Genomic DNA, 26,823 nt, shown 5'->3' with positions numbered 1-26,823 from the left:
GGGGGGGGGGTGGGGGGTGGGATACTAGACCAGAAGAGTTTTACCATGCAGGTTGCCTCTTCTTTATATGGGAGGAAATAGAGAGGGCCCATGTGACAGATTACTCCATACTAGTTGATTAGGATTACATTTCTGGGAGAGGTTGACACTGCAGTTAGATGAGGTATTAAATCTAGGTTTGGCATCATGGGCCTTTAGCATGAGTGACAACATTTTGGGCCTGTGTTTTTTCTGTTCAATATAACATTTGTATGGAATTCCAGACAAAGCAAAATTGCCTCTCAGAATGTACAGATTCTTCAACAAAGCAAGACAAATTAATTTTAATCTACTTGAAATTGCAACGGAGGGAGATCCTGCAAAACTTCTGGGGAGAAAGGGATAGTAAAGCAATTTAATTGCATAGTGTCGTTATTACTACTAAAAGCATGAACATAAAAATAGAATTGACACACTGTTTAAGGCAGTGTCTTCTTTATTGTTTCACTTCAGTGAAGGTAATTTTTTTATTTGGGTTTTCAGAGGTTGCATCCTGACCTCCATCTTCTAAACCTGTCTTTTCCACTTGCTTGTAAGATTTTCACCTCGATACTAGCATTGTTTGTTTTTTAAGATCCCATCAGTCAAGGAAAGGGAGAGGAGCCTCAGCAGGCCTATTGTCTGAATTTCAAGGCGGCCCCTCAAGAACTAATCCATATCCATCACATTCTTCCCTTTAACTTTTTCCTGTGTAGGCCCACTAAGGTGCAGAGATGCTCCTGCTTATAAGTTTTTATAATAGTTCTCCTTAGGGAGAGATTTTAAACAATGGGGGTAAACGAAGGGAGTGGGTAGACCCTACTATTTCCTCTATTTGAAAGCAGAATAAGGGAAAGAGCGAGAGGATTTGCATTTTAAAGTACTGTTCTGCATCCCTCCAGGCTCTGACCTTGAAAGCTCTTTATCTGTAACCCTTTCATGGCCCGGGTTGTTTCCTCCCTTTGTAGCTATTTGTAAACTTGTCTAATCTCCTACTGGACCGTAGGTTACAGGCCAGAGGCAGGGAGAGGGTGTGAATGTTTGGAAAGGGTTTAAAAAGTGACAAGAACTCAATTTTATTTATTACGTATGGCACAATGCTATATAGTAATAATGGCAATGAACATGAAAGTTCATCTACAATTCTATCGTTCTAATAAATCACTTCTATTTTCCCCTCCATTCCCTGATGCATTAAACATTAGGCGAAGCACTGTGCCAGTCGGTCTTGGTTCGTGTGCAGCTTTTTCCACATCCTAAACACAAATTTGCATTTTGTTTTTAACTTTTTCCTTTTGCTTATCCTCAGTATTTCGGAGACTGCAAAATATATATGCACAATATGCCTTTAATGGTTACCTAATATTCCATCAAGGACATACGCTTTAAGGAATGATTATAGTGTAAGAATCCAACATTTAGAAATAATCGCCAACACCGTTTGACCTTTCATTGCAAAGCCCGGTGAACGGTTAAGGTTAGACTGAGGGCTCCGTGTGGCAGGGCCGCGGACCGCACCCCAGCGGGTAGCAGCGAGGCGGAACACTGTGTGCCAATCACGCGCTCCGCCCACCCCCACTCCCCCACCCCCCGCACCTGCAGTCTTGGCGCCTTTCCCCTGGTCCTGCCCTCCTTTTTGAGGTGGGCACTCGTCCGGGTGCGTGCGCACCCTTCGCCCGGAGCGATCCAATTCCTGAGCACCTCTTAGGTGTACGTGACGCCGGATGTGACGTAAGCCCGCGGGGGCGGGTCGAAAAAGCAGCGGCCAGGCTATAAACAGCTGGCGGGGGAAGGCCATACCTTGAAAGGGTGTTAGCATCGGCCGGTGGAGGCTTGGGTAACGGTGGACTGAGGAGGCGCCCGCGTGAGTGACGTGCCACTGCTAGGACACCGCCGACCCTCCTGTCCTCCCCTCGTCCTGCGGGGCGGGTCCCGATGGTCTGCGGTGCAACCCCACTCGGTGCTGTTCAGCAGCTTGGGGACCCGCAAGGAGGCTGCTGCGCCTCCGGGTGGGGCGGGCGGGACGGAGCGGGGCCCGCGTGCGGGTGGGAAAGGGGGCCCCGAGCGGGCTGCAGGTGCCGCGGGCTGGGGCGGCCGTGCAGAGAGGAGCTGTCCTTCCCTTCTCTTCCTTTTTGTGCCCTGCTGGTCTCGGTCCCTGAGCGGCGAATGGTTTTCCCGTGAGGGCTCAGTGAGGGGTCACCAACTGTCGCTCCGCGTCCCGCCATTCTGCTTCCGGCTCCTCGGGCCACCCCGATCCCTCGGCCTCAGTGGCTCGCCCCTAAAAGGTGCTGGTCCTCTTGGGACAGCCCTAGGTGCTGGCTCTGAAGCCGGTCGTCCGCCCAGCGCGGGGCACGCGTCGCTGCCGCAGCACCGGCCAGCTCTGCTGCGAGCACGTGGCTGCTCTAGGAAGTGTCCCCAGGGAATGGCTGTCGGGGTGCGTGGGTGACCTTGAGCTCGTGGCCTTTCGCTTCCTCGGGGCTCGCCCCGGGCCCTGGTCTCAGTGCTGAAAGAGAGAAAGCCGTCCTGGATTCGATGGCACGTGTGTCCTGGGTATTTAGACGGGGGTTCTGTGAGCCGTGTGTGGGAGCTCGGGTAGAACCTGGTGTGGCTTGCCGCATGCTGCCTCTTGGCTCTGTGTATGGATTCTCGGGTTTCCCAAGACAGAATCCGGCAGTGAGCACGTTAAGGGTTTCGGCTGGCTAGGCTCTCTTCACAGTAAGGCGGGAGACCATGGAATTAGACGCTTTGTGAAAGCTGTGGTCTAAAGGCTAAGTAAAGGCTATTTGGATTGGAATCGGCTTGTACCTCCAGGACATTAGCGATTCGGTCAAAGGGCTGTGCTGTATTGACAAACGCCTTCGAGGCCTATTGTGTCACTCGCTGGTGGGACAGCTCGCTAAGGTGGTAGTAGGGAGAGTGGGTAAGAAAGTAGTATCGTGTGACTGAACTCTTTTCGGTTAACATTTTCGCTTTGCTCCCTGTTTGTAACGACCTTGAGTATACCGGTATCAGAAAACTTGATTGCTGCTACTTTTTTTTGTTGGGTTTTTTTTTTTTTTTTTGGTGTGTGGGGGGGGCGGCGGTTTACAGGATTGAAGTTGGAAATAGTTGTCCTGGAACAGAGGTATTTGGATACCTGATACCTTTATTCTCGTCTTAAATAATGAATTTGGAATATTAGATGCTGATTCATTTGTCACTGAGCTGGGGAGTTTGACCTTATTGACGACGACATTTAATGTGATTTTCAGAAGTTGTTTTTTTACAGTGAAAATTAAGTTTAGGCTAAGGACTTGTTGGCCCTGCTATTTTTTTCTTAGTTGGGGGTTATAATAAACTCAATATACTTCACAAGAAAATCCAGAATTAAAATTTTTTTTTTCATACATATAAAATATTTTCAAAGTCTATATGCACACGTAGCATAGCACCCTTTGACTTGTTTTTGATGGAATGTTCTTGTTAAGTAATGGTGTGCTTCTAGACTGTGCGGAAGATTGTTGGACACGCAAGCACCTTGGCTAACTGCCCTAAGTGAGGCAGTTATTTGCCTCTGATAATATACTTAATCTGTAATAGAGCCAGGTTCCCAGCTAAATTTGAATCTGACCACAGTGAGAGCTAGTTACAAATGATCCTCTGAGGACTTTTGGAACTCTTCTGTGCGTGTGCCTTCTGTATGCCCTTGCGGATAAGCACTACACAAATGGACTGCAATGACTGCGAGTGGTCCGGACCTTCCAGTGGGGCAATCTTTTTTCAGAAAGCTGAATGGGAATGAAGATGCTGTTTGTTTTCTTTGTTATATATAAAACTTAGGGAATAACTTGTGTGGATATCGTAGAATCATCGTGTTCTTCACAGATCCAAGGTTAAATGATGAGGTTAAAATAGGAATTGCCCAGGTCACACTTTTTTTCCTCTAACTTGATTTCTTTTATATTATAGTCAACTTTGTGTCTGGGGGTTGAAATATTACAGGAATAACATCTATTTTTCTCAGTAAAAAATGTACCTAGATTTTAATTATACAAAATCCTAATTACATATTGTATTATATGTTTCTGTAGACTTGCAGTTATTTAATCTCATTTATTTAAATCCTTTATTTAGATCATTTATTCAAATGTTACCACTTTAGTGTTAAAATTAATTTAAAACTAGAAACCTTGAGGAATGGCTGATTGAGATGAGAATTAAACTTGTAAACTGCTTTTTCCTAGAAAAGGGTGATTAAAACTGGTTCAGGGCGGGGCCTTCTAGTTCTGGCTCTAGTGATTGGGTTTGTATGGTTCAGGTGCTGTGGTAGTGATAAGAGTTTTGTACAACATGGGGCAAGAGATTGTCCTAGGAATATGGTCTATTTATTGGTTATTGGCTCTGGTCTTTAAAACTTGTGAATTAAAGACAATTTTTTTTGTTAATAGGTTTTCATAGACTTTTCTAATTCCAGTTTATGTAATGGGTTGTTTTACAAGCTGTATATATCTCAGCTTGCGTTGTGCCACGTGGGTGTTACATGTGCTGTTAAGTGTCCTTGTATAGGAAAAGCCTTAAAATAAATAATATGAAATGTCTATGTTATAGAGCTCAACATAATATCACTTTCAAGCATCTAGATCCATTCAAACCAAATTAATTAGAAAAATCCAGATTTCAGTTAATACCTGTGCTTTAACTTGACATGGCACTCTCTGTTGGTTACAGAGGTGTGTTTCGCTTTGAAAAAAGTTAAGATTAATTTCTTAATATTTCTGGAGATGAGAAGACAATTTCTATAATCCAGTAAATCATTGAACTGCATTTTTAGATAATCAGGTTTTCAGCCTTGAACAAGTCACTTAACCCATCTCAGATAATTAGCCTCTTCATCTGTGAAGTAGCATACTCTGTTATTCTTTTTGCATCAGAACTCTATCAGGTCATTTGTAGGAACTGTTCATTTAATTAGAAGGATCCCATTTTTCTCTCCTTTTTTATTGGAGATGCTTTGTTGCCGGTCTCTATGTATATGGCATGACCAGTCTTGACTTAGTTCTCCTTTGGTTTGGATTTTTTTCTTCCAATGTCATTATTGTCGTTTGTATTTATTCCTTTTCTTTGACTACTAAATTCAGTTACTTAAATCTGCTTCTATGGATGACATCCTAACTAGTTTTCCCCGCATTTTTGATTTTGAAAAACTTCAAACCTCCAAGAAAAAATTGAAATAATAGTAATGTGTATATCCATGTACCCTTTACCTAGATTCACCAATTGTTAAGTTTGCCACATTCACTTTATTTCTTATATGTTATTTTAAGCTGAATTATTTGAAAGTAAGTTACAGACATCATACTTCATCCTTCAATTCTTAACCATTAATCTAAGAAGGGCATTCTTCAAAAACACAATACCCTTATCACACTCCCCAAATCTAACATTGATACAATACTGTTATCCAGTATATAATCTATGTTCAAATTTCTTATTTCTCCCAATAATGTCCTTGAACTTGTCCTTACACCTACCCCACCTTACCTCAGTTCAGGATCTAATCAAGGATTACACTAAATTTAGTTGTCATGTAAACTAAATATCTTGGTTAAAGACCCTTTCTAGAAAGGCGATAATATATTTAAAAATAGAAGTAAATTTGATATATAATAATCTAGTGGGATAATGAAAAGCCTTCACTAACCTGATACAATGGCATCTATCTCATAAAATTCTCTTACGTTTTTACTAGGCTCTTCTGTGTGGCAGCCCAGAATGATGGATCAAGCCAGATCAGCATTCTCCAACTTGGTGAGATATTTTAAGTTATATTTTTCTGTCACCAGTTTGCAAACATGAAATCTACAAGAATGACTTACCAAGTAAGCATGAAATAATACCCAAAGCTATCATCAGGTATTCATTTCCATTTGATGTGGTGGTCTCGAGTTGGAACTGATCCCACAAAAGAAGAATATATTTAGTCTTGAGTAGAGTTCATTACGGAAAGGCTTGTAAGAAGTTTCAGGGTATGTGGGGTGTGGTGGAGGGGGACTGTCAAGAAGGTAAGATGAATTCAAAGAAAGCACAGATCAAAACGAATGTGGGTAAATATATATAACTGAAACCCTGAAAGAAAAGGCTGAATGAGATGAAGAAGGCCAGTGCATGATGTAGTCCTCACCGGCCATTGACAGAGCTGGGCCCAGGGAGGAATGTTGATTTGAAAGGGGAACCTCTTTTTCCTTAAGAATACGTAGAAAGTCATAGTAATGGCCCCGATAATAAGTATAGCACCTGACCAAACTTTTTGTAATAGTGTCTACTACCTTCTTTTTCTTTCTGTCTTTTTTGAAAATCTCAGTTTGGTGGAGAACCATTGTCATATACCCGGTTTAGTCTGGCTCGGCAAGTAGACGGAGATAATAGTCATGTGGAGATGAAACTAGCTGTAGACGAAGAAGAAAACATAGACAATAACATGGGGGGTCATCGTGCCAAGGTTGCAAAACCAAAAAGGTTTAATGGATGTATCTGCTATGCGGCTATTGCTGTAATCATCTTTTTCTTGATTGGTAAGTGGCCGTTCAAAACTTAAATGTTCCTTGTCACCAACTGTACGAAGTTTGTTAATTCAGCTCAGCAAACATTTATGCTGTACTCTGTTGTGTGCCATTGAGCTAGGCACTGGGAATCCAGTGATTAAGATTCTATACCTGTTTTTGAGTTTAGTCTGGTGGGAGAAGAGAGACATAAATCATTTCAGCGTAACATGCAGATGTTATGCTAGAAATAAGCGCAGGATATTTGTAGTGTAGAAGCTTGGCCTAAGGATTCAAGGAAGGCTTCTGGGAAGAAAAGATGCTGTGTATATTTATAAAGGGCCATGGAAGATCAAAATAAGCAGTTTTTCTTTCAGGGGATTCCCAGTTTGAAAAGGTACCTGCTTAAAATAAAGTTACTATATAATTTATTACATTGAATATTTTGAAATACATAAACCTGAGATGCATTATTTACTTTCAAACGGCTTAAAATTGGATTAAAACCAGTATTTTCAAGACTTAGCTGAAAATGTTAACAATTCCTATAGGAATAGAGTATAAATGAAATTCTGTGAATTTAGTTCTGAAACTTTTTACCCTTTAGGGTTTATGATTGGCTACCTGGGCTATTGTAGACGTGTGGAACCAAAAGTTGAATGTGGGGAAACAGAGTCTTCCGAAGCGGAGGAGTACTTCCCTGAAATACCTTCCCGCTTATTTTGGCCAGACCTCAAAGCAATGTTGTCAGAGAAACTGAATAACGTAGAGTTCCTCAGTACCATCAGGTAAGCTTGAAGCTGCTTCAGAAGTTCAACCTCACCACCTAAACAAATATTGATTGTTAAGTGCAGTGGAATAAAACGAAGGTGACAGTCTGGAAGAAAGGCTTTTAAAAGTAGGGGAGATTTCCTTGTTTGGTTAGAAGGTAAGGAGTCAGTAAAGAATGCAAATGATGTTGATAGGGGGAAAATTTAGAACTTTTGTGGGGACTCTTCTTTTTTCTTAAAAAAGTTTCACAGGTCCTTGATCTTTCTGTCACCTGGTTCTTTGTAGCTTGTTGCTTGCTGTCAGATTTTCTTCTGCTCAGATTTTCCATCTTAACCCCTTGTAAGTTATGCTGAGCTCTGCTACTCCACAAGGGCTTCAGTAGCCTTCTTAATCCTCTAGGTCAGGACTAACTTGATTGCCCAACTTCATATGTCTCTATTATTCCTGGATTTCTTCTGGTTCTCACTCATTAATCCATGCCCTAAAAAGTGTCCTTAAGGTTTCTAGCCTTAGATTTTTAAGATCTTCCTTAGACACTTAATCTAACTGTAAAGAGCAAATTCATCTTTTACCTTTTGCTAGCTCCCTGTAGTTTCAATGGTACAATAATTATTTTAGTCTTAAATTAGAAATCTGGCCATTTTTTTACTTTATCTCTTGAATACTTTTGTGTATACAATACACCAGGAGTTATGGATAAAGTGAGAGTATCGTCTACCCCTCCCCCCAAAAGATCAAAAAACTAATATGCTGTGTATATTTCTAAAGAGCCATGGAAGATCAAAATTGCTTTCAGGGGATTCACAATGCTTCAAAGTAGGTGAAAATTGAAGCTGTAATTTTGAGTTCATCAACACTAATGCTCTCTCATTTTGCTCATAGCGAATCTCCTGGAAACTGCTCATTTCCCTGAAAACTACCCTAAGCAGATATATTGTATTGGGGTGGGGTGTTTTAAAGAGGTTTTAGTAAGATTGAAGTTACAAATTTCTTCAGATATTGGGCACGATTCTTTTTCTTCTAAGTTTGTCTCTATCTGGTCATCCAGAAGTTTTGGGTCACAGTTATTTATCGTAACGCTGATGTGTGGTATTGAGTTATACTTTTAAAACAATTTGCTTATTGGAAATTATTCTGTATGTACTACACTGTAGTGTATATACTTATCAAATTATAATAGTGTACACCTGGAACTTATGTAATGTTATTAACCAGTGCTACCTCAAGTAAAAAAAAAAATTTGCTTGATATTTGAGTATAATATTTATTTTAAATTGAACTTTAGTTCATTTAACAGTGACTTTTTTCCTTCAGGCGGCTGAATGAAAATTATGTTCCTCGTGAGGCTGGATCTCAAAAAGATGAAAGCCTTGCTTTTTACCTTGAAGATCAATTCCGTAAACTTAAACTCAGCAAAGTCTGGCATGATGAACATTTTGTTAAGATTCAGGTCAAAAACGGGTATGTTGAAAGATGGTAAACTTGTTTTATAGAAATAGTTATTTTTAGGTACAATGAAAATAGCAAAGATTTTCTTTCTAAGTAAATAATGCTAGTCAAATTCTAACTGTATTGAAGCCATTTAATCTTTTTGCCCAGTTGTGGTCTTAGCTTCATTTTAACTTAATCTTTTCTAACAGTGTTCAAAACTCGGTGACCATAATGGATGCGAAGGGCATGGTATACCTGGTGGAGAACCCTGAGGGTTACGTGGCCTATAGTAAGGTCGCCACAGTTAATGTAAGTGGGGCACAAAGTGCACGACTTTTTTCTCTGTTGAATAGCTCAAAAACTCACTGTCTTTAATGTTCTTACGTGTTACGGTATAAATTTACTTGTAAAATGTTACTGATTGTGAGATATTCTTGTTCCCAACCCTCCTGTGCGCCCGTTAAAATAAAATCCCAAGTCTTCGTCTTGGTTGGCAAGGCCCTAAGTCTCCTACTGCTCTCCTCTCGCTGCTCTGGCCCCTCTAACCTCTCTGTCGTTCTTCCAACACTCAAATACAAACACACACTCACCTGAAGGCCTTTATAAAACTTACCTTTCCCTTTGCCTGGACCACTCTTCCCTAAATACCAACGTGGTTTCTTTTCCTCGCTTTGTGTAAGTCTCTTCTCTAACATTACCCCCCTAGGGAATTCTTCTTTGATAATCTTATCAAAATGTCCTTTCTCTAATCACTTCCCCTTATCCTGCTTTACTTTTCTTTGTAGTGCTTATGGCATCTGACATTATTCATTTGGTTCCACAACTGGAATGTAAGCTCCACAAAGGGCTAGGGGCTGGTTTCATTTACTGCTATGTCCCAGAGCCTTGGACAGTGTTTGACACATGGTAGTATTTGTTGAATCAATTCATATATCAGATCCCTGCTTATGTGGGGACAGATGATAGAACTAACCATCTTGGCTGGAGTCTAGTCTTAGTTTGGTTCTTTAATTCTTGAGCTTATCAAATTTAGGCAAATGTGGCCAAACTACTACAGAAATTTATAAAACAGCTATGTAGAATAGCTCCATCTAGATTTTTCAGGTTAGAAACTGCATATTTGTATGTCAGGGCTATCTAGTGGATGACTTCCGAGCCAGGTGAAGTTTTATGGTTATTATGTGTCTTCCTGCTTTACCTGTGCTATATCTCTTTCCCTGGCTACCTACAAGCCAAGGGTTTGGAGGTGGGTAGATTGTTCTGTTAAAGAACATTGAGGGTGTTAGTTCTCCAGCAAATATTCTATATTTCGATATTTGGTTGTTCATGTCAGCTTATAATTGTACAACTGAACTGGATGGAATTTAGGAACATTATGATGACAGCTTATATAAACATCTAAAAATTTATGTAAGTCACTTTGCTGTAATAGACAATTTTTGGGCAAATTAGCTGAACTTTCAGTTGACACCTATTCGTTTATGTCCTCACTTGTCTGGGGTTCCAGTGTGGGAACATGTCATTGGTGCTGCCATGGCTAGCCTACAATGTTTATATTAGTATATACCTCTGTTTAACATCCTATTACCCTTTCTCTTTCCCCAAGATATATGAAGCAATGTAAAATAGATTAAATGCAAACTAATTAATGTAAATAGGTCAATGTATGTTAAAGACAGCATGAGATAATGAAAGACATGAATACAGGAGGCCAGAAGTCTTCACTTTTTACTCCTGATAACCCTGACCACTTTGGACTTTGAACTGTCATATATCCTTTGTAGGCCTTGGACTCTTTTTATCACCCTTTCTTGAGTTTGATCTGTAAAACGGTTCTGTCTTAAACTCTATGGCTGTTGTAATATCATAATGTTCACTAAATCTACTGTCTCTATTCTAGGGCACACTGGTCCATGCTAATTTTGGCACTAAAAAAGACTTTGAGGATTTAAGCTCTCTTGTGAATGGATCTTTAGTGATAGTTAGAGCAGGGGAAATCACTTTTGCTGAAAAGGTGAGTATGAGTTATTAAATACATTGGTATCTTATCATTTTTCAGGTAAAATGGTATTGTTAATTTTCTTTCATTCTGAAAACCAGCAGTCTTAAACTCTCATACCTAATAATATAATTTAATTTATTAAAGTGCTTAACAAATCAAATGAGTTGCAATTATCTAAAGTTATAGGATACTTCAAAACTATGGTAGATCCACTTGGAGTGTTTTGTAGCCATTGTCTTTCAGTGAAAATGCACTAATCAAAAACACATGAAAGCAATTTAAATTGTGTCTATGTAACCAAGTTTTATGTATATATAGAATCCAATTATAACTATGTTTTATGAAAAGGAAAATTAAAAGTCAAACCTAAACAAGGGACTAGTGTGGAACATATCAAAAGACTGGTTGTCTTGAATGGGTTTTTATTATTTCTCTTTTCAAGTCTTCTTAATGAGTATTAAGGCTTATATTTTTTCTAAATATGAAAGCTATTTGAAACATTTGTGAGTATCAGTGTAGTCCTCTTTGACCCTTTGTCCTTTAGCATAAAGTCCAGTACGTATTATTCTAATTTTATATTATTAGATATTCATTTTCTGAGCTTTATGCCTTTTTCTTTAGGTCGCAAATGCTGAAAGCGTAAATGCAATTGGTGTCTTGATCTACATGGATCATAATAAATATCCCATTGTCAGTGCAGATGTTCCAGTCTTTGGACATGTGAGTTCTTATTTCTTGAGTAAATGAGTTTTCGGGTTCTCCAAATTATTGCTAGATTTCATATACATTGGTAGAACTAGACCTGTGCCCTCCTTAAGTACTCTTTTTTCCTGAGAGTTTTAGCAGTAAACAAGATGGATTATATGACTTTGAGACCTAGTTATATTACTTATGGCTAAAAGTACTTTATCAGTATAGTAGTCCCCTCCTTATCTGTAATTTTGTTTTCAGTTATCCACGGTCAAGTGCGGTCCAAAAACTATTAAATGGAAAATTCTAGAAATAAACAATTCATTAGTTCTGACTAATGTGTGATGAAGTTTCCCATCATCCCACCCTGTCCAGGCGTGATTCATTCTTTTGTCTAGTCTATCAACCTTGCATACACTACCCATCCATTAGCCACTTAGTAGCCCTCTCAGTTGTCAGATTGATGGTATCACAGTGCTTGTGTTCAAGTAAGCCGTATTTTACTTAATAATGGCCCCAAAATGCAAGAATGCGGATACTGGCAATTCAGATATGCCAAAAAAGAAGCTGTGAAGTGTATGTATGTATAGGAAAAAACATAATATACATAGGGTTTGTAGTATCCACGGATTCAGGAATCCACCTGGGTCTTAGAACATACTGAGAATTCGGCATATGCCATATTAAAAATGAGAGTCACATACAGTAGAGGCACTCAGACTTTCAGACTTGAAGGTGCTAAGCTTGGGCTATAGCCTCGTACTGAATCTGAATCTTACAGGGAAATTTATTGAATAAATACCAGATAGGGCTAATTACTCTTTTGTTTTACTAGGCTCATCTGGGAACAGGTGACCCTTATACACCAGGGTTTCCTTCTTTCAATCACACTCAGTTTCCCCCATCTCAGTCATCAGGATTGCCTAATATACCTGTCCAAACAATTTCGAGAGCTGGTGCAGAAGAGCTGTTTCGGTAAGTTCTTACCTGAAAACTGTTTTGCAGGATGAGGTTTTATGATTAGGGAGAAATAATCTGTTTAAGTTGATTTAACTTTAATTGGCTATAATTTCCACATTTGGAACATTTAGGGGATGGATAGCTGTTAATGAAATTTTTCCTCCATAAAGTGATATTAATAATAGACATTGGATTTATAAACTCAAGGAGTCCTTGTGTAATATTCCTGGCATAGCTTCTGCTTGAATACTTCCTGTAGTAAAGCACTTTGTTGCCTGGGCAATCCAATCAGTTATTGGAGAAGATCTGTTAGAATTCATGTTGAACTGAAATTTTCTTTCCTGTAACACCCATTAGTTCTGGATTTTCTTTTTAGCTGTAGAACGATTCAAGTTTTATCATATTTGAATATTCTCAGTTTTCATTGCAATTCCAGGTGCTATATGGCCATGATTAGTCTTCCTGGATATCCCTAATGTTTAATATCCTTCTTTAGAAACAGAACCCAGTCTGATTGGAGTAAATGTCATTAATTTTTATCTTCATCTGGACGTATTTCCCACCTGTTCTTAGCATAGATGTAGATCTAGTTTCAGACACTTGGGTGACCATTTATTTTCTGTGTGACATAGAGCAAGTTACTCTAACCCCACTCATCATGCTTCTTTGACTTAATTGGATAGCTAAAATATATTCTACCTAATAGGGTGATTGGTCTCAAATAAGAAGCATCTACATGTAAGGACTTTATAAAATACTATGTGACTATTAATAATACTGTTTAAGTCTAGGAGCTATTTGTAATACGCGATTCTTACTGACTCATACCAAACTTAGAATCAGGTGATTCTTCACACCACCTAATCTGTGCAGCCAGCCCCCTATCTTATCCTTGTGTAATGGGGGGTAATAATGTTTTTACATACAATTGATCTTTGAACAACGTGGGGTTAGGGATGCTACGCTGACACCCCTGCACAGTTGAAATCCGTGTATAACTTTTGACTCCCCCCAAATTTAACTACTAAGAACCTACTGTTGACCGGAAGCCTTACCGATAACATAAACAGTTGATTAACACATACTCTGTATGTTACACGTATATGTATTATATATATTATATACTATATTCTTACAATAAAACTAGAGAAAAGAAATATTAAGAAAATCATGAGGAAGAGAAAATACACTTATAGTAGTGTACATATTGATTGAAAAAGACCTGTTTATAAGTGGACCCATGCAGTTCAAACCCGTGTTGCACAAGCATCAACTGTATTTATGTAAGCAAGCCCCTTTAGAACAGTCGTCGTTTGGATAACATTTAAGGAACTAGGTAGGGGGAGATACCTAACTATTAGCAGCATGAGAATATTCTTTTATAACTGAGGTAAGCCTGTATACTACTCTTGTTAGTGGAGAGAGGAGATATGAGAATATATTATATTGATGGACTTTTATATAAGAATTTCATTCTGAGACCTCCTAGTATCTAGTTCAAATATAAACTATAGCTATGTCTCTGGCAGAAAGGTACACATCAGCAGAGGAAGGTAGAGAATTTTAAAAACATTGGTTAAGCAAGGAAGTAACTCGTTGTTTTCAGATGACTGCCTACAGACCAGAGTAAGACACGAAAGTTTAGTCCCTACGGAGTAAATTTTGTATGTTCTCTTATGTCCTCTTAACCTAGAACTTTACTGGACAGTTAAGGAGGACTGATTTTGTAAACCTGGGGAAAGTAACCACTCGGAATGCTGGCTTCTGTTCTTTACTTCTAGAAACATGGAAAAAGACTGTCCTTTTACTTGGAAAACAGATTCTTCATGTAGGATGGTAACCTTACAGAATAAGACTGTGAAGCTCGCTGTGAGAAATGTGCTGAAAGAGATAAGAATTTTAAATGTCTTTGGTGTTATTAAAGGCTTTGAAGAACCAGGTAAAGGCCCTTGTGTTTGTTTGTTTGTTTTTTAAGTTTTTATCTGTCTGTCTGTCTATCTGTATTTCTGTTTTCTTCACTCTTAATGATGTGGCCAGAGAAGGGAGTGCAAGAAGGCTGGCTTGGCTTGGTTTTGTGAAATACTAAATCTTTTCTGCCGTTTAGCAAACCTTTTAGGTGCCAGTTTCATTGGGAGGTAATAAGGTCCTAGGAAACTATTATGATTAGTAAGTTGCTTTTAATTATTGAGTAAGCCAGCGCTAAGCCAATTTCTACTTAAGGGGGCAGATAATAAACATTTTGCAGGCCATGCAGTCTCTGTTGCAATTATTGAACTCTGGTGTTGTAGCATGGAAACAGCCATAGACGATACATAATGAATGGCCATGTGGACTGTAGTTTGCTGATCCCTGGCATAGGTCATGTGTGTGTTTAAGTGCATTCAAGTAGTCCTATCTTTTAGTATGGAAAGCCCTTGGACTCCGCAGTCAATGAGAAAACTTAGTGAGTAATGTAGAAAAGGGGTAGCAATACTAATAAAGAAAAAGATTTGTATTGTTATATGAAAATTTGTATCCCCAAAGTCCTAAGTCAGATCTGAAGTAAGGCTCTCTTATTCTTAATGCATATACTATATTTTTACCCTTCTACTAATGTGCTTATTCTAGATTTTGATATTAGAAAACAGTTTAAGAGCTGATTGTAATAATGTATCTTTTTTCTTTCTTTTTTAAATTTGTTTTAAGAACACTATGTTGTAGTAGGGGCCCAGAGAGATGCCTGGGGGCCTGGAGCTGCAAAGTCTAGTGTGGGAACAGCTTTGCTATTGGAACTTGCCCAGATGTTCTCCGACATGGTCTTGAAAGGTAGACTGCAAAATTTGAGAACTTAAATATCTGTGTGCTACATATAGTTCTAAATGATATAAAGTGCTTTGCTCACTTTTGCCTATGTCACTCCTAAACACTGAGTTCTCAAGTATAAATCAGATTGTCTTTTGTTATATCTGCCTTTAACTTTTTTTTTATTAAAGTATAGTTAACATACAATATTATAATAGTTTCAGATGTACAACATGGTGATTCGATATTTATATACCTTATGAAGTGATTACCATGATAAGTCTAGTAACCATCTGTTACCATACAAAGTTATTATGGTATTATTGACTATATTCCCTATGTTGTACATTATATCCCGCCTTTGACTTTGAAAACAGTTTTCCATGCAGTGTCTTCATTGCACTGGGAATCATCAATTTCTTTTGAGACACTGGGAAATGTTGTATTGGGCCCCAATTCTTAGTTTGATATACCCAGAATAATATGGCATATCTAACATGGTCCCTAAGGAATCTATTTGAAAGTGAGCAGTGGCATACCTTTGTATTAATAATGTTTTACAGTTTCGTTATACATTTATATTGTATAATTTGATATATTTATATATTATAAATATGTAAAGGCTTACTTTCAAGCCTTTCTCATGATATTTGCCACTCCTTTACACCCACCCACCCACACATGCAAACCCGCATCATATTCTTGAATCTTTGGTTCATAGGGTAATTGCAGTGCTTAACGTTATATAAAAGTACATTAATGCAGAAAAATACGTACCCTTGGAAAGGGGAAGGATGGAGGGCAATGGTACATATATCCTCCAAAGGAGCTGTCACTAATGTAATTTTTCTGAAAATTCTTTCCTATAACTTAAATTTATGAATTTTTATTCTGTTTCATAACAATTGTTTTTAAAGTAATCCAGTGTTTTAAGTGACTTCTAAGCAAATATGTTCTCAAACAAGATACACTATGATTTCATGTATGTCTTGGTCCAGAAGTTAAGGGACCCAAAGAATGGAGATGAAAATAAGAGACTTCCAGTAAGCTGGTCCCTACTATGAACTTGAAATTTTCTTTGCAAATGATGTCCTCCCCTGTTCTTTCTAGATTACTTTAAAACATTTTTTAAATTAATTTTTATTAAGTATAGTTGATACACAATAATACATTAGTTTCAGGTGTGTAACATAGTGATTTGACATTTATTTCCTTACTATGTGATCATGTAGATTACTTTTAAAATTTATTCCTATTTTTGTGTTTACCTGGGGCCTCAAAACAAAAGGGAAAGAAATATTTTTGAATCTTCTGTCTTGAATTAGAAGTTTCTGATTTTATCTTAAGTCAGTTGTCTAACTATAACTTTCCAAAGATAAAACTAACTTTCTGTTGTATTTTAGATGGGTTTAAACCCAGCAGAAGCATTGTCTTTGCCAGCTGGAGTGCTGGAGACTTTGGAGCTGTTGGTGCCACTGAATGGCTAGAGGTATTATCTATACCCAGAATGGTAACCAAACTTCTGTTGGCCTAATTTGTCCTCCAGAAACCACGCTCTTTTAGATAGATTATATCATTTTTGCTTTTCTGTATTTAGTCTCAATAGAATCCAAATTTAGAAAGAAACCCCTAACAATAGCTACTCTATGTGATACGATAATTAGCTTAATACGTATTAATAACATTAGTCTTTTTCCTTCTATTGTAGGGATACCTTTCCTCCTTGCATTTAAAGGCTTTCACTTACATTAATCTGGATAAAGCAGTTCTTGGTAAGTGTCCTTTTCATTAGCTGTCTATGAATTCAAGTAAACTACTTATAGAACAGCAGAAGAAAGCATTCTAAAGCAGCACTTGTTATTTTTTACAGTTTACATTGGCCGTACTCAAATCAAATGGACTTAGCCGTCTCTTCATAGCGGATTAAGTTATAGAATGGGTGCAGGTTGCCTTTTCTAGAGCACTGGTTCAGCAGCAGCGGGATCACCTGGGAACTGTTAGAAATGCAACATTGCAGGCCCTGTCCCAGACCTTTTGAGTCAAGTTGGAGCGTAGGTCCAGCAAACTGTTCTAACAAGCATTCCCAGTGATTCTGGTACGCTAAAGCTGGACAAGAACCACTAGTCTGCACTATATTTTACAGCAGAAGGAACTAAACCATATAGAATGGTACTTCCAGAGACTGATTTCATATCTTGTTAGATAAAAATACTAGAAAAGCAAGCTCCTGAAAGAGTTTGAATGTTACTAAAAGTACAGGTGTAGCCAATGGATAAACTGAGAATAGTGAGACGTCTCCATTGGGAAGAAAAAGGAAGGAGTTATACTTAAATGAAAACTTTATTCGAGTTGTCATTATTGCCGTTTTAACCTATGCCGCAGAATGTATTGAATATAGCAAGCTTACTATAGCAGATGACTGCCTTACCATGGATGACCTAAAAGGCACCAAAACACAAACATTAAAGTATGGAAACTCAAGGATAAGAGCTTCAGTTGAGTCAAATTAAGGTTAGCGGTCACTGAGGAACTTTGACTCCTAAATCACATTTTTGTCTACTTCATTAAGAGGGTAGTTGTTGTATATGCCACTGATCTGTCTTCCTCTTTGCCAAGTACTTTTAGTTTTAGAAGTAGCAGTGTGAAAACTGCTTGACTAGTAGAAGGGGCAATATTAAAATAATCTCTTTGCAGGTACCAGCAACTTCAAGGTTTCTGGCAGCCCACTGCTGTATTCACTTATTGAGAAAGTGATGCAAGATGTGAGTGTATTCCTAATTATGAAAATGTGTAACTTAATTTTTTGTCTAATTTACATAAGGTGAAAAACATTAATATTTAAACCATTATAAGTAACTAATAATGGGAAATTGGAATAAATTTTATAGCAGCATTATTTAAGTCATGCTCTTGGCTTATTCGCCCCCAGCTATTGAACCATGTGAGGGAGGTGATATATTAAGGACTCTGATCTCAAAAAATACATAGTCCTTTTAGGAATATATATATATCAGAATTCCATGAGGCCTAAGCTGTACTGTAGGAGCCCACAGAGGGTTGTCTGTAGAGTCAGGATGCTAAGGAAGGTCTAAGTGGACTTGAACCTATACCTAAGACTTAAATAAGAAGGCCAGATGCAGTATTCATGAATAAAGACAAATGCATGAATGACCATAGTTTGAATGGGCAAGGAACAAGATTTGCCTAAATGGAATTAGAGGCTATATATTGGAGTAATTAAAATTGGAAGGAAACCAGGGTCAGAGAACTTGACCTTGATCCTGTGGGAAACTAGGGATTACTATAGGGTCCCCAACAAGGCTGTACTGTGTTTGCAGGTTAGGCTGGCAGTCGTATAAAATGTATTAGAAGGAAGAAACGAGAAATGAGATAGGCACATTATGAAGGCTGGCAATGGCTTTTAAAATTGTGGTGAAACCACCTTTAAAATGTTAAGTAGGAAACTTTTTTTCTCACCTTGATTAAAGGAATTAACAGCAGAAGCCTAATAGGAATAACTTCAGAAACTTGAGATTGTTTTAATTGTATTTTTTAAAGAGGGTATAATAAAAATTTAATATTTTTATAAATTTTTATAGAGAGAAACATGTTTCAGAAGTTTGTTTCAATGATAAATTAATTTCTTATTTTACAGGTGAAACATCCAATTACTGGGAAGTCTCTATATCGGGACAGCAATTGGATCAACAAAGTGTAAGTTGAGAAAAGTGAATGAACAGCTAATAGAAAAGCAGAATCAACTAGTAGCACCTACTATGTTAGGTAGAGATTTAAACATAACCTTGCAGTGAGCTTACCTATATCTAGAGAGATTCAATTTAAGACTTTATTTGGAGGTAGGGGTAAGTTTGCATGGTAACACAGTTTTGTTCTTTAGAAAACTTTCTAAAAAACACATTCTTGCTTTTCTTACAGCGAGAAACTTTCTTTGGATAATGCTGCTTTCCCTTTCCTTGCATATTCTGGAATCCCCGCAATTTCCTTCTCTTTTTGTGAGGTAAGTCTGAAGAACTCTAAAAGTGCTGTATCTTAAGTCTTCTTTCATCAATTTTGAGACCTAGAGTGCTTAAAATATTTTAAGAAGTTACACACATACAGTTATTGCACACCACCTTATAATCAGTATTAACATAGAATTGTCTCAATTAGCTTAATTAGCATTTAATTTCCTAAAACTTCAATTAAGTATCAGTTTTAATAACAAGGCTACCTATTGGACAGTGTAGGTACAAAGTATTTTCATCAAACAGAAAGTTGTACTGGACAATGCTGTTCTTGATACCTGTTGAAATACAGTCCTAGATTTTTGTCCAGAAATGTTAGTTTCTTATGCAAGGATTATAGGTAAAAGCACAGAAACCAAACTGATGTACGACTGATGAGATAACTTTGAACTGAGCAAGTTGTAGGAAAACAAGATTAACTTGGTACAACAGCCAATTAGAAGGCAGTGAACAGAATGATGAAGGCTTCTGTGCTAAAGCGCTGGAGTAGGAAAACCAGCTCTGTAGCGGGCTCTTCCAAGGGGTGAAGAGATCCTCGAGTTAGTATTAGGATCAGCATGGTAGCTGTTGACTTTGGCATCAAATTGTTGATCAAGTAGAGGCCAGGTCCTTATTAGACTTCTTATCACTGGGTGTTTTAGCCAGGGACGGTAAGGTCTGGATTTGGAGATTAACATAGCTAGAATTCCCTCGACCTGCTAGAGGAGCAGTGTGAATTGTATTGAAACAGCTGGTCATGGTGTCTACTTAGTACATTGGGAAGAACTGTGTGTCATTATCTTAGGGTGGAGGAAATTTGTAGATGATTTCTGTTGACCTTCAGAAGTTATGTTTTTCAAAATCATAATGACTTCCTAGATGTCAAAAACCTGGCAGTGCTAGTTCAGAGGTACAAATAATACAGAAATGTACAGTCCGAAAGTAAAGAATTGAGATCAGACCAAGGAGTTGTCAATGAGATTGCCACCATGGATTGAGCTGAAGACATAGTTACTAAAGTTGTCTAATGAAGGTGAAAGAAGTGTTGTGAGCATCAAACATTCTTGTTAGAAAGGGAACATTGTATGAAAGGATCAAGTGCTGTGTGATTAAGAAGGTAAATTTTTGTCTAAGAGTAACACTATATTGAAAGTACATTTCATGCATGCTCTTTCCTTATTGATATGGACCAAACTTCCCAAAGAGAGAACAAGGGTATAACCTCAAGGAATTTGGCTAGAAATCTGTTCAGAGTATCTGATGTGATAGAACAGGGATAGAAGAAAGTAGTCATTCTTGTAGTAGGTTAGGGTCAGAGATAGTGGCAAAAGTGGTGACTTCAAGTGGTGGATAACAGATAAAATTGGGGTTAGGAATATATTAGAAGCAAGGGAAGAATTGCGGTTACTAGGACCTTGGCGGTGAAACTGGAATATGAGGCTCCTACTCTTGTAACCCATCTGCGTACATTAACCTAGCTTTGTTTTCCAGGACACAGATTATCCTTATTTAGGTACTACCTTGGATACCTATGAGGTACTGGTTAAGAATATTCCTGATTTGAACAAAATGGCACGTGCAGCAGCAGAAGTGGCTGGTCAGCTCATGATTAAACTTACCTATGGCGTTGAATTGAACCTGAACTATGAGATGTATAATGACAAGATACTTTCATTTGTGAGGGATATGAACCAATTTAGAACAGACATAAAGGTGAGCACTCATTAAAATCAGGTTCTTATTGCTGAAGTTTAAGGAGTTTGAAGAATGATATTTAGCTGTTTCTGGGGAAAGATGTGATTGCTAACCAACGTACATTTTAAAGTGAACTGAGGTATAATTTTGCTTAGAATCCATTAACTCATTTGAAATCCAGGAAGTAGGGAGACTATGGGTTATAGATCTGGGATAGACGACAGCAAGTATTTCAGAACCTAGAACTATGCTTTCTATTGTTCACGTATTCCAAGCAAACCCATAAAGAGGTGTAAGACCCGGGGACTAAAGAACTCAACCATGATTATGAACCTATGTGTCTGGCTGTATATGCCTTTTGGAGATGACATGGACGGAGAGAGAACATAGCCAAGAGTTACAGTCTTATTTAGTATTGATCCTGTGTGTCTAATACTCAAATGTTTGATAAAATCAAAAGTGGTTTCCAATTAATAACCAAATCTTAACTATTTTGGCTTTCTTGAAACTTGAAACTAACTGATCAGAAAATGGGACCTAACAGATGGAAATAATTAGATTCTGAAGTTCGCTGAACCAAAATGCCTTATGTTCTCCCAATAGGGAAATTGAACTGAGAACAATATAATGCAGAGGATTATATACTTTGACTAAGTAGGTTGTTAAACTTTTTGACAAAGATAGTTTTCTTATGAGACTAAGAATGATAATTACAAGGCGCTTAAGTCTAGCCTTTTCTGGGTCTTGGGCTTATCTGTGAGTTCACCCCCTTTTATCAGAATCTTAGTTGCTATACCTAAGTTAGAAAGGTATATAGAATAACATCCTTGCAAGTATAACATCTAGCAGTGAATGTAATGTCTTTCTGCTCAGGAGATGGGTCTGAATCTACAGTGGTTGTATTCTGCTCGTGGAGACTTTTTTCGTGCTACTTCCAAACTAACAACAGATAGTAAGAATGCTGAGAGAACAAACAGATTTGTCATGAAAGAAATCAATGACCGTATCATGAAAGTAAGTAAACCCTTAGAAAAGGAGGAACTAAAACATGTTCGTTTTTAGTTGGGAAATCTTGCATTTCTAAAAAGAACAGTAATAACTCTAAGAGCCTAGAATCCTTTGCTGCTTTCGAATTCAGAGATTTTTAACTCTTACACAATCTAAAACCAATATATCTAAACTGTTAATACAGGAGACATTTGACCTAGTATTATTTTAGGCTTTAAAAACATTTTGAAGAAGAGATCATTAATTTTTAGCTGTCATTTTTTCTGTATTTCTATTGTCTAATCTAGCCCTTACCTGCTTTTATCGTAGTCTGCTTGGAAGAATTAGAAGACTGTTACAATAGAAACTTGTTGTAAACCTTCATATATGTGCTCCAACCAACACCAAACCCAGAAACAAACCCAATACCATTAGAGTTTACTTTCACAAAGGAATTGACAGTTTGCTTTACAATTTTTAACATTAGAAGATTAGTAGCCTGGCTCTCAACATTCTTGAATTCAGGAAAATTTTAACATTTGAAGTGGGAGAATGACAATGGTTTTACTGTATCAGGTCCTTTCCTCACAACAGAAGTCATAACACTGTAAGCTCTCTTGTATGTTTTGTTTTTGTAGGTGGAATATCATTTCCTCTCGCCCTATGTCTCGCCAAGAGATTCTCCTTTCCGACATATCTTCTGGGGCTCTGGCTCTCACACTCTGTCAGCCTTACTAGAGCACTTGAAGCTGCGTCAGAAAAATAACGGTGCTTTTAATCAAACACTGTTGAAAAACCAGTTGGCTCTAGCAACTTGGACCATTCAGGGAGCTGCAAATGCCCTCTCTGGTGACATCTGGGACATTGACAATGAGTTTTAAATGTGATATACCCATAACTTAATCAGGGTAGTATGGTTTCTAGACTTGTGCTGGTTGTGCTCAATATTCAGTAGGACTACAAAACCTAGTATTGTTAAAATTCTACCCAATCCTCTTGGTACTTCTAGATGTCTAAGCAGCAGCTTTTAATACAGGATAGGTACCTGCACTTCAAGGTAAAGTGAATAACCACTTAAAAATGTTCATCATAGAACATTTTCTCTAGAAGTTTAAGTGCTTTATAATGGTAACTGCCTCTTTCCTGTTACAGTTATGAAAATGTCCGAACCAGTTATGTGACCTATTGCTGTACATCCTTAGGACATGAACTGGTAATCTTTTGAGTGGGAGGAGCAAGGTGATACCTGCTGAAGGTTAAAGTCTTAGCTAAGTGTGTAATCCTCCATCCTCATTTGATGCTAGATAGGAGATACCAAGTTGTAAGAGCTTATCCTCCAAGTGAGATACATGCCTTCTTTAAGGATTTTGCTGGTTTCCACATCCCTGAATGAAACAGTTAACTTTCAGAAGTGATACGACTTGTTTTGCCAATGAGGTCTGAAATAGAGGTCCTTTAGCTGGGTAAAATAAGGCTCAACTGTTTATTGCAGGAGTTACCCTCAGATCATTTATGAAAAGAGGAGACCAGAAGCCAAAGACCTAGTACATTTTTTTTTCCTCTACCCCCTCCCCCATAAGCCTTTGTTTAGTGTTTTGTTGTTGTTTTCCAAGGTATTTCGAAAGAGAACCAGTTTTAGGTGTTTAATTTCAAACTCAGTTTGTCAGACTTTAAATAACACACTGCCAAATTTTGGCCAAAGTGTTAATTTTTTGGAAAAGCTTTCTATCATTTTGGCACTGAGATATTTATTGTTTATTTATCAGTGACAGAGTTCACTATAAATGGTGTTTTTTTTATAGAAGATAATTATCGGAAGCAGTGCCTTCCATAATTATGACAGTTATACTGTCGTTTTTGTTTTTTTTAAAATAATAAAAGCAGCATCTGCTAATAAAACCCAACAGATACTGGAAGTTTTGCATTTATGGTCAATACTTGAGGGTTTTAGACAACAGCCTCAAGCTAAATAAAATTTTAAAGCTAAGTATTATAGAAGAATTAAATTTTATTAGGAGTTTCTAATCAAGTTAGACTTCTATTTAGCCAAGTAAATAAAAATGTTAGTTTTCCTAAATGCAGTGAATTGTGACCAAGTTATAAATTACTGTCACTTAAAGGCTGTGATCGTGCTCATGTGCAAAATTTTACAGCTCATTTTATCCAAGGTGTAACTTGAATTTGAATTTTGCAAAATTTCCAGTACCTTTGTCACAAACCTAACTCACATTATCGGGAGCAGTGTCTTCCATAATGTATAAAGAACAAGGTAGTTTTTGCCTACCACAGTGTCTATATCGGAGACAGTGATCTCCATATGTTACACTAAGGGTGTACATAATTATCGGGAACAGTGTTTCCCATAATTTTCTTCATGCAATGACATCTTCAAAGCTTGAAGATCGTTAGTATCTAACATGGATTTCCAGCTCCCTATAATTCTCTATCGTTTAGTTTTAGTTGCAGAAACATTTTGTGGTCATTAAACATTTGGCGGGTAAAATAAAATTACTTCCTTCAAGATTCTTCTTGCTGATTCAAAGGTTTTTAAATCTCATGATTTAAACGTAAAGATAGATTCAGGGTTGTTTTTAAACCTGATGGGGTGTTTTGTTATATTTGTGACTCCTCTGGGTCTTCTGTTTAGCGGGATAGTGGCATACATTTATAATGTTTGCTGTTGACAAATGAATTTAACTTTATCCCCTATATGCATGTTATCTCCTCTAAACTTAGTTTATACAAATTTGAATCCAGAACTGACCTTTTAGCTTAAAGCAGGGGAAACCTGTATAGGAGTTGTGGGGGGAGGGGGAGGGAAGTCTATGGGGAGCCAAAGCTTGCAAAAGGATCTTTGATTATGTCTGACTACCTACCTGATAGTATATGGTGGTCAAAAGTTAAATGTAGATGTGAAAAATTAAGTTTGAGGCTACATGAGTAAAGACTTTCTTCTATTCAACCATCACTATAAACCTGATAATTAGCTGTTATAGGGCTATTCAATACTGTCACCTAAGAAAAAATTCTTCGAGTCTCTTAAGGTTCTTAAACTTAATGTCATGTACTCAAGTTAAAATAGATCTAGATTACAGCCTCACTGAGTTTTTTCACTACTCAGTCTATTTAGTCTTCACAGAAGTGTTTTATCTTGAACTGATATTTTAGTGTAGTTGAGTAAAAAGGTCATTGCTGGGATTCCTGGTTTGAATATCATACTTTAATAAAAGCTCAGTGACTTCAAGGCATAATATGAATAATGGGTACACATTTTACAACAGTAATCTCTTCCAAGTGATTTCCAATCAAACAAGCCAATATGTGGTAAGAGATTTAATATTCCTGAATAAAGTGTATATCTGACTAGTGATGACGTGCTGGTCTTCAGATTTTTGTCTGCATTTTGAAGGTAAAGGATAAAATGAGTGTGCTGACCGTTACTGTGTTACCTCTTTGAATGTTCTTGAAATTTTACTTGGCTGAAGATGGCTTATTAGACTTACCAAACTACTGCTCAGCTCTATCTTTGTAAACAAGTGATAATGTCCTTATAATTGTATACAAGCTGGTATGTGCAACAATGTGGAGATTCCTTATCTGATTTAATAAACTGCTTGAACACTGAGTTGACATTTTTTTTAACAGATTTTATTTTTTTAGAGCAGTTTTACGTTCACAGGAAAATTGAGCAGAAAGTACAAGGAGTTCCCATACATTCCCTGCCTGCACACCCCACCCCCTGTCTTCCCCCACTATCAACATTCCCCACCAGAGGGTACATTTGTTACAGTCAGTGAGCCTACGTTAACACATCCTTATTGCCCCGAGACCATCATTTACAATAAAGTTCACTCTTGGTGGTGTACGTTCTATGGCTTTGGACAAACGTATAATGACATGTCCACCACCGTAGTACATTACACAATTGTTTTATTACTGCCCTGAGAATCCTATGTGCTCTGTCTCTTTGTCCTTCCCCTTAACCCCTGATAACCACTCTTTTTACTGTCTTCATAGTTTTGCCTTTTCCAAAATGTCATGTAGTTGGAATCATACAGTATGTGGCCTTTTCAGATTGGCTTTTTCCACAGCATATGCATTTAAGGTTCTTCCATGTCTTTTCATGGCTTGATAGCTCATTTCTTTTTAGTGCTGAATAATATTCCATTATCTGGATGTAAGTTTATTTGCCATTCACCTACTGAAGGACATCTGTGTTGCTTCAAATATTGGCAGTTATGAATAAAGTTGCTATAAGCTTACACACACACACACACACACACAGGTTTTTATGTTGACATGTTTTTAGTTCATTTGGGTAAATACAAAGGTGCAGTTGCTGGATCATATGGTAGGAGTATGTTTAGTTTTGTAAGAAACTGCCAGACTCTCTGAAAGTGGCTGTGCCATTTTTCATTCCCACTAGCAATGAATGAGTCATTGTTACTCCACATCCTTGCCAGCACTGGGTGGTGTCAGCGTTCTGGGTTTTGGCCATTCTAGTAGCTTTGTAGTGGTATCTCAATGTACATCTCACTGATGATGTGATATTGAGCATCTTTTTCTATGCTCATTTACTAAGTGTGTATCTTTGGTCCGGTGTTCAGATCTGCCCCATTTTAATTGGGTTGTTTTCTTTTTGTTGAGTTTTAAGAGTTCTTTGTGTATTTTGGGTAACAGTCCTTTATCAGGTAATGCATCTTAAAAATACTTTCCCCTTAATTTGTGGCTTGTCTACTCATTTTCTTGGCATTATCTTTTGCAGAGTATAAGTTTTTAATTTTAATGCAGTTCAACTTAGTCCAGCTTATCAATTATTTATTTCATGAATTGTGCCTTTGGTGTTGTATCTAAAAAGTTATTGTCAGACCCTGACCTAGATTTTCTCCTCTGTTATCTTCTAAGAGTTATATAGGTATGCATTTTACATTTAGGTCTATGAACCATTTTGAGTTAATTTTTGTAA

General features: G+C 37.7%; 1 protein-coding gene and 1 long non-coding RNA gene across 4 annotated transcripts in view; one reads left to right on the top strand and one right to left on the bottom strand.

The window, feature by feature from the left end:
• LOC308504365 overlaps nt 1–2,433 on the bottom strand; it is a 31,347-nt gene extending 28,914 nt beyond the window's left edge. The window contains exon 1 of the long non-coding RNA XR_013994345.1: nt 1,819–2,433. This is a non-coding gene — a long non-coding RNA (uncharacterized lncRNA). The remainder of the gene's footprint in view (nt 1–1,818) is intronic.
• Nucleotides 1,720–25,482, top strand: TFRC (transferrin receptor). 3 transcript variants are annotated; one of them, XM_081064720.1, is made up of 19 exons: nt 1,720–1,882; nt 5,747–5,805; nt 6,359–6,569; nt 7,144–7,324; nt 8,622–8,768; nt 8,948–9,047; nt 10,639–10,752; nt 11,362–11,460; nt 12,266–12,405; nt 14,172–14,329; nt 15,076–15,195; nt 16,575–16,660; nt 16,880–16,943; nt 17,866–17,933; nt 18,827–18,885; nt 19,108–19,189; nt 20,667–20,888; nt 21,744–21,884; nt 22,496–25,482. In XM_081064720.1, the coding sequence occupies exons 2-19, from the start codon at nt 5,770–5,772 to the stop codon at nt 22,736–22,738; spliced, it is 2,271 nt and encodes a 756-aa protein (XP_080920846.1). In that variant the 5' UTR covers nt 1,720–1,882; nt 5,747–5,769; the 3' UTR covers nt 22,739–25,482. The 3 variants fall into 3 exon arrangements, with proteins under 3 accessions (XP_080920846.1, XP_080920848.1, XP_080920847.1); XM_081064722.1 differs by lacking the exon at nt 1,720–1,882 and adding an exon at nt 2,186–2,303; XM_081064721.1 differs by lacking the exon at nt 1,720–1,882 and adding an exon at nt 2,344–2,452.
• The last annotated feature ends 1,341 nt before the right edge of the window (nt 25,483–26,823 follow it).

This window comes from Rhinolophus hipposideros (genome assembly GCF_964194185.1).
Source record: "Rhinolophus hipposideros genome assembly, chromosome: 2".
In the NCBI taxonomy this organism is placed as follows: domain Eukaryota; kingdom Metazoa; phylum Chordata; class Mammalia; order Chiroptera; family Rhinolophidae; genus Rhinolophus; species Rhinolophus hipposideros.
Note: the sequence above shows the minus strand (reverse complement) of the source record. Positions and strands in the feature narration are given on the sequence as shown.